The sequence below is a fragment of the Pyrgilauda ruficollis genome, unplaced genomic scaffold, assembly GCF_017590135.1.
Source record: "Pyrgilauda ruficollis isolate IOZ18807 unplaced genomic scaffold, ASM1759013v1 scaffold13, whole genome shotgun sequence".
Taxonomy (NCBI): Eukaryota; Metazoa; Chordata; class Aves; order Passeriformes; family Passeridae; genus Pyrgilauda; species Pyrgilauda ruficollis.
The window spans coordinates 5,680,161-5,699,746 of record NW_024511432.1 but is presented as its reverse complement, the minus strand read 5'-3'; the positions used below and the strand labels follow the sequence as shown (position 1 = coordinate 5,699,746).

At 46.0% G+C, this 19,586-nt stretch overlaps 1 protein-coding gene across 5 annotated transcripts in view; it reads left to right on the top strand.

The window, feature by feature from the left end:
* Positions 1–19,586, top strand: part of PLEKHG4 (pleckstrin homology and RhoGEF domain containing G4) — an 85,453-nt gene that overhangs the window by 13,288 nt on the left and 52,579 nt on the right. For all 5 annotated transcript variants that reach the window (XR_005954407.1, XM_041458583.1, XM_041458582.1 and 2 more), the window contains exons 2-6: positions 504–701; positions 6,811–8,926; positions 13,602–13,817; positions 17,584–17,707; positions 18,802–18,895. Coding sequence is in view for 4 of the 5 variants with exons in the window: in XM_041458583.1 (XP_041314517.1) it covers positions 504–701; positions 6,811–8,926; positions 13,602–13,817; positions 17,584–17,707; positions 18,802–18,895 (2,748 nt within the window). In the remaining variant the exon portion in view is untranslated. The remainder of the gene's footprint in view (positions 1–503; positions 702–6,810; positions 8,927–13,601; positions 13,818–17,583; positions 17,708–18,801; positions 18,896–19,586) is intronic.

Below are 19,586 nucleotides of genomic sequence, written 5' to 3'. Positions count from 1 at the left end.
TTCACGAGAGGCAAACAGCTTTGAGTAACGAGGAGTCGCTCTGGTGAATGACCTTCCACAGCACCAGACAGCTCTGGCACCTTATCCCGCGCTGGGACTCCAGAGCACAGGAGCCTGAGGAGCTTCAGCCCACTGCAGCTGCCCTTAGCCCAGCAGCACGGAGTGCCCACAGCAGGGTGATGCGCCCACCCCAGGGCTGTGTCGCTCGCAGGCGCTCACGTGCTGCGGTGTGGTCTAGCAGCCGCCCCACCCCGCGCAGGCAGGAGAAGGACTTGCTGCGTAAGCAAAAGCTGGCAATTCTGCGCGCAGCGCTCTGCGAGCGCTCCACTCCTGTTTTGGGAGAGCTTTTTTGTGTTTACCTGCAGTCGCTAGTGCCAAAAGAAGCTAGGAAGGACAGCACTTGGCTCCTTTGATCTTCGTTCCTCCTGCGCTTGGAGGTGGCTGCGCTCGTGGGCGTTGGGCAGACCGTGCCCTGGTGCCACTAACGCTTTCTCTCTCGGCAGGACTCGGAATCCCTGGACGGCTGCATTCAGAGTACGTTATCAGCACTCTACCCTCCATTTGAGGCTACCGCAGCCACTGTGCTGTGCCAAGTTTTTGATGTGGTGGAGAAGACGTACCGTGGGGATGGACTGCACTACCTCATAGACTTCCTGATTCCAGCCAAGCACATCCTGCAGTGCATTCAGCAGGATGCCTGTGTGAGTACATCATGCTCTCTAAGGCCTGTGAAGGCTTTCTTGGAGAGTTTTCTTTCTGCTCGTGTATGCAAAACGGCTGGCAAAAAGCGCTTGAGTATGTATGGCAGTCTAGGTGGGAGGGCAGGCAGACAATTAGGAAATAGTTGAGAAATTGTTGTTGAAGCTTAACCCTTCAGAGATCAGCGACCAGGTGTGGAGCAGTGCTCTCCCTTTCCATAATCAGGAACACCGAGGGCTTAAGGGATTCACAGGAAGAGGTTTAGCGAAGTGTTTGCTAGATGTGACCGGGGTGGCCTCTGACCCCAGCTGTTCCCTGGCCCTGTGGATGAAGCTGTGGGGCTCTCGCCACTGGCACAATGACGTGCAGGGTGAAATGCTTCCAGTCGGTGTTTTTCCAAAACTCCAGCTCCCCTTTGATGGTTGCTGGAACAGTCACAAGGCCCAGTAGCCCCGAGGAGTCACGTTACATTTACTGCCAGAACGAGTCCAAGATTAACGTGCTTTACTGTTGGGAGTCTAAAATGTTAGAAACGATGAGTCAAACACCTCCATGGCAAAACTTGGCTCAAAGTCTGCAAGACGAAAAAACCCAACCAGCCCAAACAACCTAAAATGTGAGTTTGTTCTAACTTTTTTTGTGTCTGAATGCAAAGGGGGCACGTGGCCAGGCTTTCAATTCAAGTCCTCATGGTAGAGGGTAAGGAATTTCTAGGAGGAAGAAAAATACGGAATAGAGGCTGAAATAGTCAGTTACTCATTTGTTTCAAGGAAATGAAATACTGGGGGGACAAACCCATCACATAGATCCATGTGAGCTAGGCATCTTGAGTGTGTTTTGGTGCAGTGTTTGTCACCCCATATTGTCACCAGCCTCCAGCTTGGTGCTAGCTGTCTTTGTGAGTCGAGGAGGATCCAAGGTGGTGCATGGATCCTTGCTGCTCTCTCCCACCCTGAACACTGGAATAGATGTTACTCCATCAGTATCTATAATTGGAGCGTCTAATTCTATGGTGCACAGTGTGTTTTTCCCCTTTAAAGAAACAAAAGGCTTTTCGTTTGTACAAACTGGTAATTATTTCAAGATGTTTCACGGCTTTCCCCAAAACACCGCCCTCGCTGAAGGAGCCAAGGTAGCAATTTTCCCACTTCTGGAGATCCCGGCAGATTCCGAGCGGCCAGCGGTGCCTTGGGCAGGTGAGGCGGTGAAGGGGAAGGAAGGAAGGAAAGCAGCAGTGGGCTGGGTGCACGGTGCTGCTGTGCAGAGGGGAGGTGTTCGGGGCAGCGGCCGAGGAAGGCACGGCGAGGGCCGAGGAAGGCACGGCGAGGGCCGAGAAAGGCACAGCGAAGGCCGAGGAAGGCACGGCGAGGGCCGAGGAAGGCACGGCGAGGGCCGAGAAAGGCACGGCGAGGGCCGAGGAAGGCACGGCGAGGGCCGAGAAAGGCACGGCGGGGGCCGAGGAAGGCACGGCGGGGGCCGAGGAAGGCACAGCGAAGGCCGGGGAAGGCACAGCGAGGGCCGCGCAACCACCGCAGCCCTCGGGGCGCGACGGGTGAACAGGGGTGTGCCGGCGGGGCGGGCCTCGACCGCCCGGCAGCCAATGGGAGGACAGCGAGGGCCGCGGCAGCCAATAGCAGCGCGGGACCGCCTTGACGGGCAGGGTGGCTTCGGTTGCTGTTGGAGGGCCGTTGGAGCACGAGGCGCTGCGGTGCTCGGCCATGAGGCGGGAGAGGTGTGAGGGCAGTGGGTGCTGGGCGTCCTGAGGCGGGAGAGGTGTGAGGGCAGTGGGTGCTGGGCGTCCTGAGGAGGGAGAGGTGTGAGGGCAGTGGGCACTGGCTGTCCTGAGGAGGGAGAGGTGTGAGGGCAGTGGGTGCTGGGTGTCCTGAGGAGGGAGGGGTGTGAGGGCAGTGGGTACTGGGCATCCTGAGGGAGAGGTGTGAGGACAGTGGGCACTGGGTGTTTTGAGGAGGGAGGGGTGAGGGCAGTGGGTGCTGGCTGTCCTGAGGGAGAGGTGTGAGGGCAGTGGGTGCTGGGTGTCCTGAGGAGGGAGGGGTGAGGGCAGTTGGAGCTCGGGAACCTGAGGAGGGAAGTATGAGGCCCCTGGGCACCGGAGAAGCCCAGGATGCTGGTGGCCCAGCTGGCTGCCCAACAAGATGTGGGGTTGTTTGGGCAGCTGCCTTTAGGGAGGGCTGTACAAGGCTTAGCATTAGGTATTGGGGGCTTTTGGTGAGGCGTGAAATGTCTGGAAGAGTGGTCAGCAAGAGCCTTTCTTAATTGGTTGTGACTCTTTCAGGCTGTGACTTGTGATGTTTTACTTCCAGAGTGATAGTACAGGAAGATCAACGGAAGCTCTAGGTACCTTGTACCATCTTTAGAGTTGAGCCCAGGCTATTCTATATTTTATTTCAAAGTCTGCTTGTTTGATGTTTTAAATTTATTATTTCCTATTTATGAAATTTATTTAATTTGCTGTGGTCTCTTCTTCCCCAAACCTCCACTGTATGCCCCTTCATTTATAGTCTGAAGTCACAGAGGACTGTTTCTTACTAATTGTTTTTTGAAAGTCTTGCCTGCCTTTTAGAGAGTCTAAACAAAAGCAATACTTCCTCCTTAGCTTGTACTTCAGCTGCTCCATGTGAGCATTTCTTAAACACACTAGAGGGAAAAGAATTAACTCATGTCTGAATGACTGCTGTAGAAAGTCTTGAGAGCATTGGATCTTTTGTCAGTCTCTGCAGTGACAAAAGTGTAAATGGCTTCATGAAGTACTAGACAAGTTCATGGGCTTCAGCTGGGTGTATTAAAATCATCAGCCTGTGTGTGATTCCTCAGGGACTGGAAGAGGTTTTCCAAGGAGGTCTATCTCTGCTTAGCACAAAGTTAAAAACCAGATTTTTCCCCTGGCTTTGAGGTGACATCTGGAGCTAAATGGTCTGTTCCAGCTTAACCATCCCTGTAGCTTTAGAAGGTTCCACCTTTTTGCCATTTTTGTCATTGGTGCCCAGCTCTTTCCTCAGCCAGCTTTATTCCTGGCTGCAGTCACTGGGTGTAGAGGGTGTTCCTGGCACTCCTCTGGTGGGCCTGGTTTGGCTCTGTAGTGTTTGGACACCAGAAAAGCAAATCCTTGAGCCTCAGAATGAGATGTTAAAGGTACTGTAATAAGCCTCTTCACATAACCTTCCCTTTGAAGGTGCATTTTGGAGCAGGAGCAGCATGAGGATGGTCCACTTCTAAAGTTGTAAAGCTCTGTAATGTTTAGGCTATTGTGGGACTTGCATTCCTGTTTTGGATGTTACTCTGGCTCCTGATGCAGTTTAGATTGTGGCTTTGTAGGGCTTTTCAGGAACTTCAATGCATTCTGCATTCTGGTTTTGGTGATTTTATTGTGGAGTTTTCTTCTTATGAGTCAGCAGGCAGACAAGTAAACATCTAAGCAGTGAGGCTGTTTTTGAATTTCTTAATGTATGAGTGGCCCTCCAGTGGGTTACTCTGCATCCAGATTTTAACAGAATCTCTGTGTCAAGAATGTGCTGGTGGAATTCAGCTTTATGTTTATGCTGCTGCTGATTGTGTCTTTCACTTTTCAGTCCTATAAACTATAATAGTTTGGGAACTGATCTTCATCTGCCTCTTCTTCCCCTGAAAGACCCTTGGTACAGACCCTTGGCCTTGACATACCTACTGGGAGATACTACAATGGGAGGAGAGGGGTTTGGTGTGCTGCAGTGGTACAGTCTCTTCTGGAAAACTGCAAATTCCTCTAGTTATGTAAACTTATGTAAACATACTTGATTTGGGCACTTTGGTAGGAGCCACAAGCTTTGTTGGCTGAGGAGCTTGGTATAAAAGTCCATGAAGTACATTTAGCCTGAGACCTGCTGGAGCCAGAATCAGCTTGTGCAAACTGCTGCAAGAGGTGGTCTTAGTTTGGTGGGTTTAACTGTGTTGTGGATGAAAGGAACTTAACTGACAGAGGCATCTGTGTCTTGCAGATCAGAAAGCCTGAGAACATCAGACTGCCCAGCTTAGCTGTCCCTTTGAGGGAAGTACAAGCAACTGTGTGTCAGGGATTTTTGGTTCTAACTTAATAGAAAGAGGAAAGAAGGGGAGATGTGTCTGCTGTGAGTCAAGGTTAGAATAGTAAGGTAATAATAATATGATCCTTCAAGTACATGAAAACTAAAGTAAGGTTCCTTTTTGTAGTGATACAGTGTGTGAGTACATCAGTAGGTGTAAGTGAATAGAAATAAAACTACTGTGACTGAACTTGACTGTTTTGGAGAAATAGGACTGGCAAGTCTCCATCCTGGAATATGGAAGAAGTTACCATATAATGCCCAATGTCTGGTAGTAGGGATTTTATTAAATCTGTCAAGTCAGGACTAGTAACAAAATACAGAGAACAAGCTGAGCCTACAACATTGTGCACTGAATTAAGGACTGAATTAACTGACCCATGAAAAACTGAATAACGTTTTCATGTGGTTTGCTCCATGGCAGGTAGTGTCACACCAGCCTTTTTAATAAACCAGCTCTCTCTAGAAAGATAAGTTTCATTGTTTAATCTCTGCCATAAAGGATTTATTGTGGAGTCATTTGGAAGATCAATTACTGTGTCAAAGGGATTGAGGTTTATGCAAGAATTGCAAGATGGCTACAAACTGGTGAAAGGGAGGGAGGGTGTTTGTACTGTGGGGAAAATGGGGTTGGAGGCTCGAATCATGAAACATGCTGTGCTTCTCATCCATGACCTTGGCATAAAAAGTAAGAGTATGTGTGGCATGTTTGTGGTAAAACCAACCTGGGACACACAAACTATAACCTGGAAGAGAGGGGTGATAAATGCATTGCACAAGATGAGCTCTAAAACTTTGTACTTAAATTTTGTAGTGGTAGACTCAGGGGACAGGCGTGTGCCTCCACAGAGTGGCAGGCAGAACTTCTGTTGTGAACTGGAGTTCATCAATTTGGAAAGAAACACCAGTAGGTGACTGGGTTACTGTAGGAGTGTGACTGGAAGATGAGTTTGATCTTAGCTTTAAGAGATGCTTCTAGCACATTTGGGAAGTGCTGGTGCCATTACAGGCAGTGTTTTGCAATTCTTTGCACAATGAACAAATGGTTTTTAAGAAAAAGAAATGGGCATTGGAAAGGAGGTACTTCAGGCACACTGAGGACATGATGAAGGTAGACATGCTAAGGTCATGTGACGTGGGTTAGTAAGTCTAAGTAATGGAAACACATCCAGAAAATACAGGATTGAGGAGGAGGAATTACTGAATCTGAAGGATGATTGGGGTTTCTAAACCTGTGAGCAACTTTGCTTCAGGTGCAAGGAGAGTTAGAAATCTGGTGGGGCTGAAGGTAAGGCTTGATGAACATAAGAAAGAAATTGCTTTATGCCAGTACCTGTTGTTTCAAGCTGTGTGAGGATCCAGGGAGTTTCTTTATGTTCTCTGGTTTCTCTGCTGTATGGCAAAATAATTGAATTAATTGAATCCAAAGCCATGTCATACAGAAAAAGATGAAATTAATTGTGGAATTGATGGCGCTTATAATGGCTTAGTTTAAATCTTACCCAAACAGAATCAAGTTCAAAGCACTGGACATTATTTTTTGAAGTTGTGATAAAGCTGTAAATAATTGAGTCAAGTCAGTTCAGCCATGAAACTTCAGTTCTTTTACTTGGGTGCGATTTGTCTGAGGCATGACCTGAGTGCTGCTATGTTTAGGGAATGAGGAAATTGCTGGTATGTTAAGTGTGGCTCCTCACAGCTTGCTGATGGCACTTGCTGCTTTCTTTCTCTGTGGCTCTGCTGTTCTTTCCTCATTTGCTGCTTCCTATCTCCCGTTTTGTCTTTGCACTGTCCTCTTCCTTTCACTGGGAGGTTGCAGCCTCCCAGTGTAACTTGTGCCCACCTGTCCTGAATGGGTGGTTTTTGTTGGTAGATTTTCTTACTTCTGCTTTTTAAAGAGGAGACCTTAGTGTGGACAACTTGCCTACATCAAAAACCAATGACCCTAAATTCATCTGTTTTCTTAATCTCTCACTGAGAAGCTTGAGCTGAGATCTTTTGCTTGTGCTGAAAACACTTTCTCTTGTCTCCACAGGCTCCGTACTGCGGATTGCTGTTTCGCCATGCGGGCTGGCCCCTGTGTATTCAAGAGAAGATTATAATCCAGCTAGCTTCCATTGACTGGCGAATCTTGAAGCCTGGTGACTTCTACCTGCAGGTGGTCCCCTCTCTGAAGAAGCCTCCACGAATTGTATTGAAATGTTTGGCAAAAGATAAGCATAATGTAGAAGAAGTGGTGATTCCAGAAGTTTCATATACCTCTATTTTTACTCTGGAATGGTTGAGTACATTCAATGGAGAGCGGATGGGCATAGCACTGGAAAATTGTTTACTAACCACTGATGACAAAATATTTCGTGTCCCCTGGAATAAAGTGGTTAATCCTGAATTTATAAATAAACCAAAAATAATTGAAAACAATATCATCTCTCCAGAAATAACAGAGGAACGTTCAATTTTGTGCCTCCCCACGGACCGTAGTGAGTGTGTTTCACCAGACCTGAGATCTCAGTATCTACAGGAACGAAGTGCAAATCGAGACAACCCTGTCATTAGCAGCACAGCTCCACAGTTAAATGAAGCTCTGGTCAATGGTGTCTGTACGAGTCCTGTGACTGAAGAGAATTTGGGAAGTGACCTTGAAGGGGAGTACGTTGAGCTGGCAGAAGTTTCCCTGCCCAGATTTGGGCCACAAACAGGATCTTTAACTCAGTCTCTGGCATTAAGTTATCTAACTCAGCCCAGGGCACGAGTGAATGAGTCTAAAGGCAAGCACAGGTTTATTGTCATACAAGACAGCACCTACTCCAAGAACTTAATTCAGTCAGCACTTATGCAGAAGGAGCACTGTCAAATGGACACTCTGAGCACTTCTACAGAAGTTCTCAAAAATGTTACTCCATTGGAAGGCAACCAAGTGATGGCACATGGAGCACTCTCCCCAGAAGGTCAGCTGATACCAGCTGATCCTGGAAGTATGGGTGATAACTTTCCTGTGGTTGAGCCTCCTTCTTGCTGCGCAGAACATTCATCTGCAGAGCGGGAGATTCACAGTGAACACTCACTGGATTGGCAATACACATTGTGTAGCTACAGTGATGTGTGTGCTGGAGATGCTGTCAGCTGCAAGGCACGAGTGCCTGATGCCGCTGGAAATATGGAGGGAGAAAGTGATGCACCTAGTGAAAATGCTGGTGTTAAAACATTGGAGCAGAGCCCAGAAGTGATTCTAGATGCTACTGCTGCTAAAGAGGAAATAATGCTGGGAGTACACACAGAACCACTGACTGAGGGTCAGAAAGGGGTTACACTGATGGATGCTTCTTCTGTATCTGTCCCAGGGCCTTTGGGGCCATGTTGCACACTAAAGGAAGCTTCTGATGTCTCTTGCCAGGGTGTCAGTGGAAGTGTTGAGCCAGTTCAGGTCTCCACATTGCCTGAGAATTCAGATGTAGGTGAGGAGAGAGACTCTCCTTCAGGGACCATGGCAGATGTTAGCACTTGCTGCAGCAGTATTGAAGTAAATATCAGTTCTCCATTAAGTCCTCCAGAAGAGAGCCAAGGAGATGTTGATGAATTTGAGGTGGGAAGAAGGGACAGCCAAGAGGAAGAGTCTAAAGAAATGCTGAATGTAAATGAAAATCAGACCAGTCATAGTCAGTGTTCTGTGAAAGCTCCAGTGGATGGAACCTTGTTAGACGGTGAAGAGCAAGAGCATAAAAAGGCTGAAGAAGCCATACCACTCAAAACTGCCCAATCAGCTGAGGGGAATCAGATGGCAGAACAATTAAATAACAGTGACCTGTTGGCTCCCAGTGCACAAGAAGAAGACTCAAGTCTGTTCAAAACCCAGAGGTCTGGAGGGAGGTTTGAGGAACCGCAAAGACTGGAAAACCATGGCTGTGAAAGTGAAGAGAGCTCCGTGCTGAACCTGGAGCATGTTGCAATACAGGACTTGCAGGGACAGGTAGAGAACCAGGAGAGTTGTTCTTACAGGGAAAGGTTGAAGACTACAGCCTCAAAAACACTGGAATCCATTGAAGAGGAATTGGAGGGTGGACCACTGTCCTCAGGACCTGCTGAGGGGCATACAGAGCCTATCACTCTGGACTCCCAGCCAGAGGTGTCGTCTGGGGCATCACCTCCTAAAGGTACAGCCATTGGATGTGTGTGTGTGGTTGTGTTTGATAACATGGATTGAAAGCAAAGTCCTCAAGGAGTACTTCTTGAATACTGCTTATCAGGCAGGATTTAATAAATACATCGGGGAGGCTTTGGGGTAATAGCACAAAATATTGGGAAGTGATTAAATTTTTTGTGGCATGAATTTAGCTTTCTCTTCACAGTTGGGTTTATTGTGGTATTTTGTTTAATAATTCTTTGCAAATTTACGTTGGTACAGAACAAAATTCAGTTGGGAGAAGCTTTTAATTTCAGTTAATCTGATTGCTGGTGACCTCCTTCCGCTTACATTCATGATGTGCAGAATATGTGAGGAGAGACTTGTCTAACTGTACAAGGCTTTCATATTTGAAAACTGGCTTTGGGAAGATGGCTGTGGCAAGAGGAAGCAGCAGTGGATGCCACAGTAAAATACTAGCTGTGTAACGTGACCTGAAGATCAACAAATGTATATGCTGATAACTGATTCAGGCAGCAAACTGCAGAGCTGAGGGATTCCCCCCTCTTCCCTGCCTTCCCCTCCGGCATGCTTTCTTCAGCTCGATTGTGTTTCAAGTAGGAGCTGTTTAACTTGAGTGGGAGAGCACAGAAATTAAGCATCTAACTTCAACTCAGATGGAATGTTCAAGCAGGTATTACCCACATTCCTTGCTTGGGTTCCTGAGCTGGAGCTGTGCTGCTTCAGGAGGAATTGAGAGGGCAATCCAGGTGTCTGCCTTTTGCACCAGACTGTAGGCAGGCGGTGTGTAACCGCATGGGCCCGGTGTGGGCTTTGCCCAGCTCTGCTGAGTCTGGAAAGCTGCAGCTCGATATGCAGATCACACAGGGGAGCGGGTGTGTGGCGGGGGCGGGTGGAACACGCCATTCCAGTTCAACAGCTCTCATTCCCTGAGACCCCTGGCTAGGAAAATTACCCAGCTTGAAATGTTGGAGTGAGGACTCTTGAAAGGGTTGGCGTACAGACCCATGTTGCTAGAGCACATTTGACCCTCTGGGGCAACAGATCCAGAGCTGGTTGTCTTGGGATGTGCTGCCACTGTAATGCTTGCCCTGGTCCCAGATTATGTGGCCAAGAGCTGCAGTATTATTCTGTTTGACTGCACACACAGCTGCTTCTCAAGTGCCCAAAAGTCACATTTTACCTGATGTCTTAGTGACCTTCTAATGGAGCTAAATTAGTGTCCACTGATTAAAATAAAATTTCATTAACATTTGTATCAAACTAATTTAATTCTATAGTTAGGCAAGCCCAGGGTTACCAGGCATTTTCTGATACTTTTGAAGTGACAAGCATTTCTCTTCTGTGAAACGGAGGGGTCAGCTCAAAAGTTTCTGTTTTCTGCAGCGCACGTCTCTCTGAGCATCTATCACCAAGAGCAGAAAAAAAAAAAAAATGCTGCCTTCTGCCTACCTGTGAGTCTTGGTGGATATATGCCAGGAAATAGCCATGCTGTGGGTTCTTAAACACTATAGCTGGCACTATAAAAAGCTTAATCCATTCAATTACATTTGATTGCTTTGAGATCCAAACAAGCCATCTCCTTATCTAGCCCCATTAAACCCTCAGAGATGTACTTACAAGATAATTCAGAGATAAAATTACAAAGCAAAGCAAATGTCCTACAAATGGACTTTACTTTTCCAGCAAGGTGGTTCTGTAGGTTAAATTCTCTGTGTCTTGTTGAGGTCATTTTGCTGCTATGATTGGAAACTGTGGGTATCTTGCCTAAACTATAAATAACAACAAAGCTTAAGCTTTACTGGGTCAATTCAGATCTGAAATTCACACCTCAGCAGCAGTGGGCAGAGGCACAATTTGCTCTGTGTGAGGTGGAGAAGCTTGCTTGTTACAGCAGATATTGTCGATTATGTCAAAATACATGTTCAGAACTGGGGCATCTGAGTTTGCTGTGTCTGCAGGTTTTTCCTTGTCCCTTAACTCTCTCCTTTACTTCCATTCTCAGTGAGCTTATTTTGTGCACAAATAGAGTCTAACTTAGAAAGACTTAGATATAAATAGAAAAAAGTCTAAAGTCAAATGTGAGCTGTTTTGAGTTGATGGCTTAGAATTTACACTGGTTCAATTCACAGATAATGTGAGTGCTGGTTTTTTTCCTAATGACCAACATCTAAATGAAAGTGGATTTTGAAACTTTGCAGCTCTGGAAAGAATTCCTCTATTTTATGGGGGGAGAATATCTTGATATTCAAGAAATTGGCTGAAAAGCCACACTGGGGCATATTCAGCAGCACCTGTTAGGGCGTTCTGTTCCTGGTCCCGGTTACTACCTGATGTTAGCATAGGTGATACTGGTGCTGGGGCAGTTTGCAGGGAAAATGCTAATGTCTCTTTGAAATGCACACAAGCAAATCCTCCTCTACCACTTCCTTAACCTCGGGGAAAGGTGGAACCTGCAAGCACGGCAAATTCAGAAGTCCCTGTTCTCAATTTGCTTTTAGATGTAATCCTCCGCATTCTACAATTTCCGCTTTAGCAAGTGCCTCCGCCCCAGATTGCAAATAACAAACAGTGTGCTTGGGCCTGTTTGGGAGAGCTGGCATCTGCAGATCCGAGCTGGCCTTCAGAAACTCGGGGAAGGGTTTTGTTTGGGCAAGATGTGCATAGTCTGGAGGCTGCACAGCTTTAGTGAAGTTTCCCCAGGGCTGAAAAGCCCCAGTAGCATGACTGTATGTGGTGGGCTGAGCAAAATGTTTCTCTCCTATCTTTTGGGAGCTGCTGCCTCATTCCTAAGAGATATCCAAGGCAGGACTGTCACATACATTTATGTATTTCTCTTGCCCTGGTGTGTAACCTATGTGGAACACAGTTATATTCCATTTTTTGTCCTCTTTAAATCTCACATTTTGGTCCTCTTTGCAGGCTTTGATCATTTAATGCAGACCCCTTTACTACAAACTGTGTAGTTCTTATTGCCAGTCCATACAGCTCATTGATAAGGTGATTCCCTGTTCTCCTAGAAAGTTTACCAGCTCTTAATGTGAAACCTTTGGGCACAATTTCCATGACTCTGTGATGTTCAAGATACCCTTTCTGCAGATCAGTGCCCTTCTGAAGTACTGCTCAGGAAGATGTAGCAGTGTTGTGTGAAGGGGATGACCTCTTGCACCACTGGGAACTGGAGGCTGAGGTAGCCCTGGGAACAGAGTGGGGCTCTGGTACAGGCCAGAACTGGGCAGAGCCCTGAAGCCATCACAGCAGCTTATATGGCCAAATGCAGCAGATGCCAGGCTGGATCCCAGGGATGCTCCTCAACCAGTGGTGTTACCAAAGAGGAATGAGCAGCTATTCTATCATGCCCATGATGGTGCAGAGTCTGGGAGCTCCTCCTAGTTTCCCCCACTGCTGCATGATTTGTTGCAGTGAGCCATGCTGCTCAGGGCATTTCTCTCACCCATTTTAGCAATTTTGAAAGCAGTTCAGGCTAAGCCTCAACCTGTAAATCTCCTTCACTGCTAAAACTTGTATTGAAAGCCACTTCAAGGACTGCTTTGTTCCTGGTCCTGCTCTTTAATGAAGTATTGGAATCTGTTAGTAAATAAACTGAGTCAAGTGTCAGCATTGTTGATGCAGCAGGAAGGTAGGATGGTTGAAGTAAATTTTAAATAGCAATTAAAATGTCTGACTTCAGAGCAAGCAAATAAATATTCCGCTCTTATTTTCCTGAAGAAGGGTTGATATTTTTGTTGGTAGATACTGAAGTATCAGGTTTTGTAGTGAAGTATAATCTTTTATTTAGTATAGCTTTCTGCAAACATAGGGATAGCCTAGTTGTGTACTTAGGATACTAAAGATCTATTATTGAAGATGTACTGTTGGCTTCTCATTCTTGTGATGTTGGGAAATGGGGAATAATACTTCTTGCACAGTGGGTAAATATTTTTTTCTTCTTTCCAGATAATTTTACATGAAAATTGAAACTTGATAGAACTAGCCTTAGTTTCCATGTAGTAGCCAAGATACTTAATTTTAGAATTAACTGGTTCTGATAACTTGTACTTTAGAGCTGAGGTGTCAAAGGAAACATTTTCTGCAGGTCTTGAGCAGGAGCTGATTGCTGTAATCATCCTATTCTTCAGTGTTTTTAAATGTGTTTCTGACTTTCACATTAAATGTTAATTAAAAAAGGCTGGATAAGGAGAACAAGGTCTCTGGCTAATTTCCATCTGATTTGTCAGCCTCCAGTTGACTTCATATTTTCAGGAACTAATCTGAAAGTGGTGTTGGGGGAGTAATTCTGTCCTGATGGAGTAGCCCTCCCTGTCAGAAGCTGGTTTATCACTTCAGCATGCTCAGGCTGCTGGAGCTCAGCCAGGGACTTGCAGTGTGCTGTGAGCAGACATGTACTGCTTGACATGTTACCTTTAAAAAGGACTTTGACTACAGTAATCCTCATCTGAATTGAGCTTTTATACTTTGCAAACTTCACAATAAATTGGTTTCTTTTTTTAGAATTACAGTAGTATTAATGCTATAACCAGTTTTGGAACATGCATGCCACTGGCTAAAGGGCTGGAGGAGCTGCAGAGTGCTGGAGCTGGGAGCACATCCCTCCCCAGTCTGGTACTTACCTGGGATCTTTTGGATGGAACTGCTCAAACTTCTGTTTGTTGCTTGTCTTACAGGGGTGATGTCAGAAGAGACAGAGATGAGAAAAGAGACAACTGGCGCAGGTGTGTTGAAACCAGTGAGTAAAAGCAGTGCCCTGGAGGAAACTTCACCTCCTGTTACTCCCCCGACATCCCCAACTTCTGGAGCTGCCTGGGGTGGTCAGTTTGCACCTACCATAGTCAAGGATGTGAACCCAGAAGTGCTCAGGAGTGGAGTTGCCTGCCTGCCTGGTGAGTAGCTGAGCCAGAATGTGTCTTGGAAATGTGGTTTGTAGGAGGGCAAGGGAGGTGAGCCTCCTTCTGCAGCACTGGAGACTGGTGCCAATTCTATTTCTTTCACCCCAAACCTCTTCAGAAGTTCCACTTCTTGAATCCTCTGAAGTTTCCGAATGGGCAGGACAGGAAGTAGAACTTCCCTCCCATTAATGTTAATTTGGTCTCAGGAGTCTCAAAATGTTAACCAAGCATGTATGAGTCAGAAATGCCAAATCTGTGGGCTCATACCAGGAGTTCAAAAAGAGCAGAGTTGAGGGTGCAGCTAATGATGGGCTGGTGGGCCTGACATCAGACCTGGTCAGAAGAATAGGAACTTGATTCACTTGCTAGGTAATTAAAGGATAGGAATGTAGAAGATGCTCTTTGACAGGACTCTTGAAAACCAGTTTTATTCTTGGTAATTAGAAGTTTAGTTGATTAAATGTAGCCATGTAGATACAACAGATTTTTAGAAAATACTTGATTTCATGACACATGGTGTTGAAAGGAATATCCCAGTGAAGTGGATGAGCAACGTGTAGGGTGAACAAGAGTGTAGCTAAATAGCAGATGACAAAACCAGCTATAAAGGGAGAACTTCCCAGAATTCTGCCAGAATCGGGTTGTAGGTCAAATGTTATTCAGTGCTTGCATCTGATAGAGCAGTGAATATCAAATAGCTGCAGATAAAATTTCTGCATGGGATGAATACTGGCAGAGGGGTGAACAAAGCTGAGGCTGTTGGACAGAGCAGCTAGGGTGTGCAGGGCCCACACAAGACGTCTTTGTGTTTAACCAAACATGAAGTAAAGCAGAGGAAGTCAGATCTACCTCTCTAGTGAGAAGCAGCATTTGGCAGCTCTGTGTAAGGAGCCCCTGTGGGCTTGTCCTTTCAGAGCCAGTGAGAGGGTTGTTTGGTGTGGGGCAGGAGGAGCTGCATTTGATCAGCTCAGGGGCCACGTACGAGTTGAAAATTGGGCAGAGAGCCCAACCTCAGAGAAGAGGTCAGGCAGACTGTGCAGTGTGGAGGAGTAGGGAGGGAGAGCAGAAAGGCAGCACAAGCATCTCCCAGGTGGTGCTGGGTCTGCAAGACCCATTTTGACCTCAGTTGTGTAAAGGGGAGGAGGCAACTAGATAGATTAAGAGACTGATTGTTTACCTCTGTGTACTTGTGTGTGATGCCTCTGAAATAGTTTGGGCTGTATTGTAAAAGGAAATGGTAAATATTAGAGGTGGTGCAGAGAAGGGTTACAGCCCTTTCTTGTAACTAAACTGGGTGTCTTAAAACAAGAGACTGGAAGGTTGTTTATCTCATAGGATGATTGAGAAAGAAGTGAAATCACCTTTGTGCCAGGAAGGAAGAAGGGAGTTAAAACTTTACCACTTTCTGGAGGAAGGTGAAATGGAAAACCACGGGCAGAGCAGAGTAAAGTTACATTCATACATGTAACTTTGCATTAGGAGATGAATTGTTACAACAAATTCCAAAGGAGGATTTTTAATCTTCTGGTCTGCTGATCAGTTTGGACATTTTTATGCTGTATATAACACCCAAAAAGTTACAGGATTAGAGAAGGTCTTTCAGAGAAGCTCTCAGTCCATGCTGTTGCAGGAGCTGGACCATGTTACCTAACACTCCCTTTGTCACAGATGCCTGTCATAATGTACCACTGTTAAATGAGACAAAAGCATTTGAATATGTGATGGAGTGATATCAAATGCCCTTCAAATGCCCACAAAAAGCAAGGATTGGATTTGATACTGCTTCCAAGCAAGTTTTTCTCTAAGGAAGGAATTACGTTTCCTGTAAAAGCACTATCAGATTTGACTGACCTCTTTGCCTCTTTGGGGTTTCAGTGGGCAGTCCTCACACCTGAGGGAATGTACTCACCACTCAGTTAAATGCTTCATGTTAGTCAGTGATAATGATGCAGTAATTACATTAGAAATAATAACTTTTATTATGAATGGTGAATAAGTAATAAACTAGTAGCTGATGTAGTTAGCTGAAACTTTCAGGGTAGTTTCAGTTTTGGATTATGCCACTGTTGAAGACCTAGCCCTGGTGGCTCTGGTTGCTTTTTTGACCTGGTCAGGCAATTCCCAGACTACTAGGTGGAAGTTCAAGGTTTAATCAAATTCTGGTGATGCCCAACCTGCTTGATGGACAGAAGATGTTGCTTCAGAATTAAAAAAGCTTTTATTGAGCCATTTTTACAGTAATTGAGGGCTTTGGTTTTTTATTTTATTTTGTGATGGTCCCCTTAGCTTATGAAACAAATTATATTAATGAGCTTTTTCTAATTTCTTTCAATCTATTTGATTATGCAGCATCCAGGCTACAGTATTTCAAGAGTAATAGAAGTCCTTCCGAATCACACTGGTGATGAAAGATTTTTGTTAGCAGGAGAAAGCCTATGTCACAGTTTTGGTCCCTGGGAGGTAGAAAGCCCTGCTTCAAAATGGTATCCATCTGTGTCTGTGGCCCTTACTCAAGTCATGTCCAAGTGGCAGATTGAGATCACACCAGGGCAGCTTTCCATGCTTGTGGCTGTCCATCTGTGTCTGTTTTACCTGACAACTGGCATGCTTGTCCCTGGGATGGGGGAGAGAGGTGGTCCAGGACAGTATCTCCTGTGGTAGTGACAGAGTTAAGGAGAGAAAGAAACAGATTTCTCTAAGTCTCTGGTTTTGTCTTGTGCTTGGGATTTCTGCCCACCCTCCATCCTTCTTATACTGTTTGTATGACAGGAAATGCCTCCTGTTCTTGTGAATTGCTTTTCACACAAAAGAGATGTTGTCCCTCCTGTTCCCCAAATCACTTACTTTCCCAGTTGCTTGAGCAGGCTCACTGCAGGTACTGCCTGATTTTGAGTCTCAGAAGCAGTTCTGGCTTTCCACAGTGCTGCGTCCACCTGCTCTTTACCACGTAGAGAGGAGGCTGGACATAATCCCAAAGCTGGCACTGTTAGGTCCTCCTCCTGTGATAAGCTGTGACTTTGGACTTTTGGAAAATGGGTGGTAGAGAAGCATTGTCTTTCCTGGCTAACTGAAGCAGGGGGATTTCTCCTTCTTGAGTGTATCACAACTCAGCTGGGTTGCTCATACTGTGCTTTATCTATTTCCTGGGCACTGAGCAAGCTCTGTGCCTAATGAAAGTTTAGCACTGCCTCTGCCCTTTGTCAGAGCTGTAGGCAGGCAGGAGTGTGCTCCTGGACTGTCCTCTCTGCAGCCTCTGAGGAGGAGCTCTGGGCTCCTGCTCCAGGGCTTTGCTTGCAGGAGCTGACTGGTTACATTTTGGGCTCAGCCTTCAGCATGTACCCAGTCTCCTAACATAGTGCATGTTCTGCAGACCTGTCTGCATTCTCTCATCTGACAGCAATGTGAAAGTGAGAGATTCTGTATCTTGAATTTATGAGATTTCTGCTTTTCTCAAGATTATTATTAGGCAGCTTCAGCCATATTTATGAAGAATGTGTTTGGGTGGAAGACAGCAGTACAAATTTAACACTATCATGAGAGAGACAAGCTGAGCTCATGTGCTTCACTCTGGAGCAACATTTGGGTACCTCGGAAGTGTGTTTATAGCCTCCTACCATCCGCAACATACACTATATTGAGTTCTGTGGAGGATTTCCAGGAAGGTGATGGGGTCTTAGTGGGAGAATATGATGCATACAGACCTGGAACCAGGCTCTGTTGAATGACTTGTGTGATTTCCACCCCTCCTCTCTTTTTACAGGTACAAGAGACAAATGGGGACGTGCAGTGGCCATAATAACGACAAGGAACACAATCTGGTTAAACCCCCACTGCAATACCACTGAGCTTGTACGCCTTCTTCTGTACTTGCACAGCATCCCAAGGTTTGTGATGCTCTTGGGCTGACAGGGCAGACAGCTGCTGCCCTGTCTGCTTTGCCTTTCCTGGAGGTGGGAATTGAGGCAGGAGTGGAAGGAGGTTGACTTTATTGGCCTAGGAACTTGGTCCAGACAGTTCTGAAATTACACAGGTGGGAATCTCCTGCTAGGGTGAACAGGCTTGTGTTCAGCAAGCACTTTGCCTATTCTATATATGCCATGTGCACATGGTGTGATATAATTGGGTATGTACTGAATGTTTTCATGTGTTGCCATGAATCTAAGCCATTCTTGCTATCCTTCATTAGTTCAGAAAATGGGATTTGGGAGCTATCATGGGGCAGTCATGCAGCAACTCTGTGATAGTGTTGTGACATGGTATTTTAGGGCCAGGCCTCCAAGCTGAGAGGGAGGGAGGATCTGCAAGGGTTGAGAGGCTGCCTTGATGTGTGACTGAAAATAGTGTTTGGAGTCTGCAGGCTGGAGTTTGCTGGAGCTTCTCTTCCTTTCACTATGACAGACATTTTTTTCCCCAGCTCATCACTATGTTTCGCTTCTAGATGATTGAATAAGAAGAGGTAAAGCAACTCTGATAGTGATTTTTTTGAGGCTTTTAAACCATTAATAAGGGGAGCAGGCTTAATCCATGTGAAACTCATGCTTTGTTTCTTATGCTTTTCCCTTCAAATCTGATTCTGGATGAGGTAGGCATTGGGTCTGCTCCAGACTGGCTGCTCTCCTGAAACAATGAAGCTGAAACCAAGCTTGTTTCTGAACACTATTAGGAAGAATTGGTTTTCCTGTGTGGATTATCCAGTGGGCATCAGCACCTTTGCCATCAGTGACGCATATTCTAGGAATAGGAGAAATGGGAAATTGGGTGGAAGTCATAGAATCATATGGCAAAGGTAAAAACAGAGCAATTATTTGGTGGTTTCTTTGTATATATTTTGTTAGGAGAAGGTGGCCAATTAGTTCCTGTTATTATAAAGCCACAATGTACTGGTTTTTTCACCCTGCCATGACTACAGGTTCTGTTTCTATAATCTTGTTAATTTTCATTGGTGACAAAGGTGATCTTTTTATCTTTGTCCTTGCAGACCAGAATGTCAGGCTTTGGGTCTGACTGTTCTTGTGGATGCTCGTCGCTGTTCGCCCGTTCCTGCTCTCTTCAAGGCATTCAGCACATTGCAGGTGAGCCTTGAGCTTGGGCAGAGGAGCACTGGCTGGCTTGCTGTCATGGTTGGATGTTGCATCTCCATCTGCTGCTTATGTCTCCATCTGCCACCTGGCTTTCAGTTGGCTTTGGAAGGTGGACATAGGCACCCAGCCCTGCTTTAGGAGGATGACCTGGACTTGCCAGACTGCAGACAAAGCATAAAACCTAAGCGAGTCTGAGTTAGGGGAGAACACCCCTCCCCACCCCTCCAAATTTGCTTTCATCTCAGTGCTGAGAACAGCCCATACCCAAGTCTCAATGCTGTCGTGGTTTATCTTGCTTGGAGGTGTTGTTCCCTGCACTGAGGGGCTGTGTGGAATGTGCAGGGATTGTTGCCCGCCACAGAGAAGGGAGGGAGAGAGGCCTCTGCCTGCTGTCATGGGAAGGACACTGCTTGCTATGCCAGGTGGGAAAGCACGTGCAGCTGTTGATGTGGCTGTCAGTGAATGATTAGAATCGGATGTGCTGTAACTCTATATTGCTTCAGGTCAAAGGCTTTCATATCAGTCACTTGGGAAGCCAGTGGGTTGTGTTGCCCCCCTTCCCAGATAGAAACTGTCTGTTGCTCTTAGGAAAACAGGGAGAAGCTGGGTTGTAGCGATGACTAATCTTGTTTAAGCAGGTGTTCCTTTTAAATCAGAGCTTAGGTCTCTTAGGACTCAAACT